The 8489-nt window shown below is 34.3% G+C and overlaps 1 protein-coding gene across 1 annotated transcript; it reads left to right on the forward strand.

Annotated features, from left to right (window-relative positions):
- The first annotated feature begins 3020 nt into the window (after positions 1-3020).
- On the forward strand, positions 3021-7016 carry LOC106130255 (UDP-glucosyltransferase 2). The gene is made up of 4 exons (XM_013329061.2): positions 3021-4041; positions 4491-4713; positions 5606-5825; positions 6739-7016. The coding sequence occupies exons 1-4, from the start codon at positions 3199-3201 to the stop codon at positions 7013-7015; spliced, it is 1563 nt and encodes a 520-aa protein (XP_013184515.1). The 5' UTR covers positions 3021-3198; the 3' UTR covers position 7016.
- The last annotated feature ends 1473 nt before the right edge of the window (positions 7017-8489 follow it).

The following is an 8489-nucleotide window of genomic DNA, read 5'->3' on the forward strand; positions in this document are numbered from 1 at the left end:
TAGTCGCCTCCTACGGCACCCATGGGAAATGAGATTGTGTGGTCCTATTATTTTTTTTTATTGGTACCATATCTTTGTGGAAATAACTAATTTACTGATGTGTGTGAGTGTAAGGTCCGTTACACACGACGAGAATCTATTCATAGCTAGAAAACAATCCTTTTTGTTTGACGGTCACCATTTATATCAGTCATTTTCGTCTTAGTAACAACTTACATGTTTCTATGTATTAAATTATTATAACAATACTAGCTGTCCCGGCAAACGTTGTTTTGCATTTTGTGGGTATGAAAAATAGATGTTGGCCGATTCTCAGACCTTCACAATATACTTACAAAATTTCATGAGAATCGGTCAAACCGTGTCGGAGGAGAATGGGAACGAACATTGTGACACGAGAATTTTGTATATAAGATGTAGAATGAAATCTAGAGAATGATAATATATTTTGGTAGTTGATAATAAAGTGATTGCGATTAATGATTGAGCGAAGTCCAAAAAGAAGGATAATGTTTGATCACACTATATCTAGTTAAGATTTACTTAAGTTTTTAAATTATCTATTTACTTATAGTTTTCAGTTAGCCAAAAAATTAAAATAATGAATACAAGAATGAAATAATTTTCGTTGGCACGTTTTGTAGCAATTTATCTGGACTCCAGGTAGAAAAAATCTCAAAAAGTCCATAAAACGGTATAAAAATTGACTATGTAATTCATAATATCTGATCATTAAAACTATAATATTAGATGATTTAAAAAAAAACGAACTTCGAAATAAAAAAAACGCTATATAAATTGACTATAGAGTTCATTATTTTAAAAGATAAGATTAATATTAGGATTTCTTCCAAAAAAAAAAAAACAGGAGCAAGATCCCCGAAACTCAATAATACCGAAGTAGTACATAAAGTGAACTGTAAAATGGCGAACTCGAAACGTAAAAGTTCAAGTTGATACCAAACGAGCTTTCGGTCGAGCGGCGCGCGCGAACCTTGGCCGAGTGCCAAACGGCGCATCGGGACTTGAGTGCATCGCTTAACATGTCGCCCGTTGACTATATTTCAATGTAATGCTGGACTAAGCCAAATAGCTGAACATGGCCGTCCAGTCTTTTCAAGACTGTTGGCTCTGTCTACCCCGCAAGGGATATAGACGTGACCATAGGTACGTATGTAATGCTGGATAGTCGATTACTACATAAATACAAATGCCGTGTGGTTCCCGAAACCGATAGAAAAAGGAGAACATGTCACTATTTGAATCTCAATTCAATCATTAAACCAAACAGCTGAACGTGGCCTACCAGTCTTTTCATGTATGTATATTCTTATTCGCCTTTTACGACATCTATAAGAACGATATAGAGTGGTCTTATTCTTTTTTAATTGGTGCTGAGAAACATACGGGTAGTCGTTTACTGTGTGTGATTATAATTAAAGTAATAATAAACTTAATTTTGAGATTCTAATTTCCGGTACTTTGTTATATAAACAATCCATATCTTATCCATGGATGTCGTAAAAAATAACTAAGGGATATGTTTATAAACTTGGGACTCCTCTTGTAGGCTATGAGCTAGCAACTCCATCACTATTTGAATCTCAATTCCACCATGAAGCCATACAGCTGAACGTGGCCGAAAGGCCACCAGTCTCGAAAAGACTTTTCAGACTGAAAAGTCTTTTCGAGACTGTTGGCTCTAGAATAGATGTGATTATATGTATGCTGTCTAGCAAATACATAGACATCAGTGTATAAGAAATATGTAAAAACATTTTCTGAGGCAAGCAGTTTTTAGTCGGGCTTTAAGACATGAACTTCTGATGTAAGGTATCACTAAAGGTGAACTGTCAGTAAGATTTCTCATGAGTAGTGTTTTGGCTTTCACAAGTCTACATACATACATATGGTCACGTCTATATCCCTTGCGGGGTAGACAGAGCCATAGTCTTGAAAAGACTGAATGGCCACGTTCGGCTATTTGGCTTAATGATAGAATTGAGAATAAAATAGTGACAGGTTGCTAACCCATCGCCTAAAAAAGAATCCCAAGTTTTTAAGCCTATCCCTTAGTCGTTGTTTACGACATCCATGGAAAAGAGATGGAGTGGTCCTATTCTTTTTTGTATTGGTGCTGGAAACCATACGGTTTCATAAGTCTAATGGCTAAAAACTATTTTTGATTAATAATAAAAATGGGGCGTAAACATCATTTTTTTTAATGTATGTATGTTTGTAACGCGATAACTTTCGAATCGTTGGTTAGATTTTGATGAAATTTTAAAATGAAAATGATATAAAATGTATGTAGGATTTGTCAATAGAATTTTGAAGTTCGGGCATTAAATTCGGTTAAGTAATTTTAGAGATATACATAAATTTGTAAAAAATAAAAATGTGCGCGATGTCTGAGTTTACGGCGAACCTAGCCAGTATGTTGTGACATCCTGACTGATCAGGAGTTAAAAAAATTTATTCAAAAGTAAAGGTGACAACCAATAATAATTATTTATTACGTATATTATTTATAATGTGGAGCCTATAAACTTAAATTTCTTCTCAAAAAGAAAAATTAATTAATAAATAAACCGAATGTCCCTAAAGTCTTCAACAATACATATAAATTATACATGTTGTGTAAGTTAATCTACTATATATTAATTAAAATCTACATAACCAGTGAGGCGTTAATGTTGTTCGTTAAAACAAATAAATGTGAATAAATATTTTAAATCAATAACGGTATGCAATATTTTGCATAGAAAAACTAATGATAAAATATTCAAAAATGTTAAAACTAATTATGAATTTCCACATCATTGTTACTAAGAACATTGTAATTTTATAAAAAAAAATATACATTTACGTGATTCATATCAGTCACATATACTGCGATAAGAGAATTTATCTAAATATTGTGCTCAGTCATAACAATAATCTTAAATGGATAAATAGTTCATAGTAGATCAGTTATCTTACATGATAACGACCACTTAGGTATCTATATAAACTATATGAATTTGTACAGTAATAATATTTGTTAACAATATGAGCTATAAATAAACTGACGTACCGCAGTCATTTGCTCTAACTTCATGTGCCTTTGAGCATTCATCTATTAGTTCTTGTCAGACTGTGTCACAGGCAAATTGTGTTTAGCTGATAACAATTTATTTTTAAAACAAATTATCAGACATGATCCGTTATCAAATTTTAGTTTTGTGTGTAATAATTAATTTATTTGCTAATAATGTGAATTCAGCAAGAATATTAGGAGTGTTTCCAGTGCCATCCATCAGCCATCAAGTTGTATTTCAAGCATACGCTAAAGAATTAGCCAAGAATGGTCATGAACTAGTTATTATTACCCCAAATCCCCTTAAAGAGAAAAATGCTAATATAACGGAAATTGATGTCAGTGCGTCATATCAAGAAGTCAAGAAGATCATGAATAATGATCCACACAAAATGTTTAGACGTGGTGTAGTTCAGGATCCGTCCCCAGAAATACTGACTGAACTATACAGTTTTGTAACTCATATGTTTATAGATCAATTCAATCAACCGGCCGTGAAAAATTTAATAAATAATAAAGAACATTTTGATTTAGTAGTGATTGAAGCATTCTTGGAATATCCATTAATATTTAGTCACTTATTTAAGGCTCCTACAATTTTACTGTGCTCTTTCTATGGCTTTTCCAAAGTTTATGATACAGTTGGAGCGGCCACTAGGCATCCAATATTTTATCCACATATTCAAAGGACCAAATACAGAGATTACACTTTCTGGGACAGAGTTCGCGAAACTGTTACAGAATTCAGACTGATGTATTCAGAAAGCTTGGTTGAACAGTATCAGAATAAAGCATTGAAAGATAATTACGGCCCTGATGCACCTACTGTGCATGATCTGCAAAATAATATAGATTTACTATTTTTAAACTCTCATCCAATAATAACTAATAATAGACCTGTGCCGTCAAATGTTGTACACTTAGGTGGTCTCCACCTACAACCAGTAAAAGAGTTGCCACAGGTAAATTTAAGTTTTTTTCTTCATTTTACCATTAATACATACAACATATATAAGGTAGACTTTATCCCTGTGGGGTAGCCAGAGCCAACAGCCTTGAAAATACTGAAAGGTTACGCTGTATCAAACTGATGAAAAGAAGAATAACAAGTTTGTTAGCTTTCTTCTTAGTCGCGTTTTACGATATTCATTAAAATTAATGATTGTAGGATAACACGAAAATATAAATTACGGAAAATAACATGGCTGTACAAACTTCAATGATTCAATTAAATTTGTTTCTATGGATGTTAAGTATCATAAAGATGTTAACTTTTGTATACCATGAGCGATTAAACTAAACAAACCGATGAGAAAAAGCTACACCGTTAGATAATCCAAAAGAGAGAAAGTGATTCGTAGATAGAACAACTTTACGCGTAGAATAAATGAGAAATATTTTATTATTTCAGGACTTAAAGCAATATTTGGACAGATGTCATTTAGGTGTAGTTTATGTAAGTTTTGGCAGTAATGTAAGACCGGCAAATATGGATGAAGATTTACTTAACACATTTTTGACTGCTTTCAATAAGTTACCATATAACATTCTATGGAAATTTGATGGTGATAACTTGAAGAATGTACCGAAAAATGTTAAAATACAAAAATGGTTTCCTCAGAGAGACTTACTAGGTAAGAATCTTACTTAATTTGTTGTTGTATAAGATACATTTACAGGCTGTAAGGCTCTGAAATGTTCTTCCTAAAATTATTAGGAGAGCTCCTAGTCGCTCTGCGTTCATTCATACTGTGAATGGGTTCTTCCTTCGGCAGATCAATAATGGGTCATCCTAATTTGCAATTTTATGTATATATATATGTATTTTAAATGTATACTATGTATCTTGTATGTATTTATGTATTTTGTTTGTGATGTATTTTGCAGTATACATGTGCACTTTATCGCACCACCAACTTAAAGTTTTTCTGTTTGGACAGCTGGTAGATTGGTAGAGAATGCCACACGGCATTAAGTCCACCCTATATTCATTTTTTTGTGCAATAATGTTTTAAATAAATAAATACATCATCATCATAATAGTGGCCTTTTGAGGATCCAGCCTTAGATATACTTCTTAGTTCTTCCACACTTGGCGATTTTATTTCCGGCTTATCCAGTCTCGGCTTCTGAGCCGTCGGATGTCATCTACCCAGCATTGCGGTAGACTGCTGCGCACTCAGGCGTCAGCTCTCGGTCTCCACTTCAGGACTCATCTTCTCCATGGCCTCTCGTGCATTCTCGCCCAGCTCATTTTTTATTTCTAACTTTTGTTTTTGATCGAATCCAACAATTCCGTTTTCATAATACATAGTTTGCAGTGCTGGTATACTAATTACTTTACTATGTTATGTTATAGTCCTCATAGTTTCTTCATAGAAATAATGACAACATATCGGTAAAAGATCACATTTTTTACCATCACTTGTTGCCTGACCAGTAGATATACGATCTCCATCAAATCAATTGTCCGTTGTGAATGATTTCTTTATCGATTCATGAATTTAAACATCTTCCAATCAACAGGACACCCTAACATCAAAGCATTCGTGACTCAAGGTGGTCTCCAATCATTTGACGAAGCCGTTGACGTTGCCGTCCCTCTGATTGGTATACCAATGATGAACGACCAATGGCACAACGTGAACAAATTCGTTGAGCTCGGGATTGGATTAGAACTTGACGCGCTGACCATGAATGCTGATGATATTGTTATTGCTGTTGAAACGGTTATAAAAAATGACAGGTATGTAGTCGTTTGAATAAAGCACATACATATATGTAATCACGTCTATATCAATGGCACAACGTGAACAAATTCGTTGAGCTTGGGATTGGATTAGAACTTGACGCGCTGACCATGAGTGCTGATGATATTGTTATTGCTGTTGAAACGGTTATAAAAAATGAAAGGTATGTAGTCGTTTGAATAAAGCACATACATATATGTAATCACGTATATCCCTTGCGGGGTAGACAGAGTCAGTCTTGAAAATACTGATAGGCCACGTTCAGCTGTTAGCCCTAATGATAGAATTGATATTTAGATTCCTATTACTAAATATGTAGGTTGCTAGCCCGTCGCCTAAAAGAAGAATCCCAAGTTTATAAGCCCATCCATTAGTCGTTGCTTACGACATCCATGAGCATATGGTGCCGGGAACCACACGGCACAAATAAAGTATGTACAAATATTATAATAAAAGAAGAAATTAGTCGGTGAATTTAAATTAAATGACATACAATTTTTGTGCATCCTAGATATCAAAAACAGTTGAAAGTTAAGATTAATTTTCATATAGCACCAATTCGCTTCGAAAAGTGACGTGTTATTCTTGAAAAAAGGCTTTCCCGAAAAAAAAAAACATGTTAAACGTATTAAGAAACGAAAAAAGAGAGTTGACTTTCACCAAATCAAATACCGTATATGAAAGTGATACTTGATTCCAATTGAAATAAAATATTTTATTTAATATTATGGGATACTTCATATCACTTCATAATTGTCATATCTTTTGGTTTCACAACATAGGTTGCCGTCAAATTGCTTAAAACTACGTTTACTGCCGCTTCCAAAGCGTCAGTGTAAAAGAAGCGGTAACAAACTGCACTGCAGCATTTTCTTTGCTTTTCTTGACCTTAAAAAATACTTTTTTCAGCTTCAAGAAGAACATGGAGAGAGTTCGCACGATTTGGTACGACCAGCCGCAGAAACCAATAGAACGCGCCCTCTGGTGGACTGAATACGTACTAAGACACGGAGGAGGGCGCCATCTACGGGCGGCGACAGCAAACGTTACGTGGCGCGAATACTGGATGATCGATGTTTTAGCTTTTTTGTTGGTAATTTTTATATTAGCTGTGTTTATTTTGGTGATAACAGTGAGAAAGGTTCTAAAATTGTTCGTTGGGAAGAGTAAAGTTAAAGTGAACTGAATTTTATGAGTTTTATTCGTAACAAATAACTTTTACTTGAAGATGTCGAGTTATCGAAAGAAATCTTTCTTTGTAAATGTAACGTCTATACCATCATAGTTGTATGCCAAATTTCAGCATAACGTCATTGTAATTTAAGTGTTTTAGCCAAACATACAGTAGTAGTATTACCCCTTATTTGAGGTAAAAAAAATGTTGACTCTGGCCTTTCAGTTTTTTCAAGACTGTTTGCTCTGTCTACTCCCCAAAGGATATAGACTTGACTACTCGTAGGTATATAATGTGTATGTATGTAAAAAATGTTTACGATATTTATTAATCAAAAAACGTCACGAGTAGAACAAAACTTTTGAAAACCAACGTTCATGCTTGTGACAGCTAAAATAATATTTATGAAAAAAATCTGCGTGTATTGAACCGGACAACACTGCTAACTGGCTGGAAATTTGGAAACCTGTAATGGACGTAGTGATCGGATGTAAAACCAGCCACATGCATTAGTGTTTTTTTTTAATGAAGTTACTTAAATACATACATACATATGGTCACGTCTATCTCCCTTGCGGGGTAGACAGAGCCAACAGTCTTGAAAAGACTGAATGGCCACGTTCAGCTATTTGGCTTAACGATAGAATTGATATTCAACTAGTGACAGGTTGCTAGCCCATCGCCTAAAAAGAATCCCAAGTTTGTAAGCCTATCCCTTACTTAAATCTTAAGTTACTTAAATCCATACTTATAATATACATCCGTGTGGTTCCCGGCACCAATAAAAGAGTAGGACCACTCCATCTTGTTCCCATGGATGTCGTAAAAGGCGACTAATGGATAGGCTTATAAACTTGAGATTCTTATTTTAGGCGATGGGCTAGCAACCTGTCACTATTTGAATCTCAATTCTATCTTAAAGCCAAACAGCTGAACGTGGCCTATCAGTGTTTTCAAGACTGTTGGCTCTGTCTACCCCGCAAGGGATATAGACGTGATTATATGTATGTATGTAATAAACATAAATGCGAAAGTTAGTTTATTTGTTTGCTGTCTCTTCAGGCATTATTTATTGAACCAATCTTCCTATGTACTTTACGTAATTAAAGTCTGGAGATTTCTTAATTTATTTTTATTTTATATTTAACTATACGTATAACAAAGTAAACATTACATAATTGCTGCGTCATAAAATATACCAGTTAATTCCCTTATTTGTATAATTTACGCAAGCCGAAGCAATCAGAACAACAAAAGCGATCAAGGACACACCTCTTGAGATGTTTATGTCAGATTAAATCTCCATTAACTGTTTCCAATGAGCAATTCAACGCTACTCCAGTCGTAAACATTCAATATCACTTTTGCTCTGACAAGGGGGAGGCAGTGGAATTGTTTAACTATTGATGTATTTATGGATGTCGTAAAAGGCGACTAAGCGATAGGCTTTTAAACTTGGAACTTGGCTTTTTAAATTTTGGTTCTT

This window comes from Amyelois transitella, chromosome 9, assembly GCF_032362555.1.
Source record: "Amyelois transitella isolate CPQ chromosome 9, ilAmyTran1.1, whole genome shotgun sequence".
NCBI classification, from domain to species: domain Eukaryota; kingdom Metazoa; phylum Arthropoda; class Insecta; order Lepidoptera; family Pyralidae; genus Amyelois; species Amyelois transitella.

What these genes read in the sequence shown, in the direction of transcription:
- LOC106130255 (XM_013329061.2), top strand. Translation starts at nt 3,199, where the DNA reads ATGATCCGTTATCAAATTTTAGTTTTGTGTGTAATAATTAATTTATTT. An exon ending in CAGTAAAAGAGTTGCCACAG is followed by an intron (nt 4,042 to 4,490) that starts GTAAATTTAAGT and finishes TTATTATTTCAG; the next exon opens with GACTTAAAGCAATATTTGGA. An exon ending in TCCTCAGAGAGACTTACTAG is followed by an intron (nt 4,714 to 5,605) that starts GTAAGAATCTTA and finishes TCCAATCAACAG; the next exon opens with GACACCCTAACATCAAAGCA.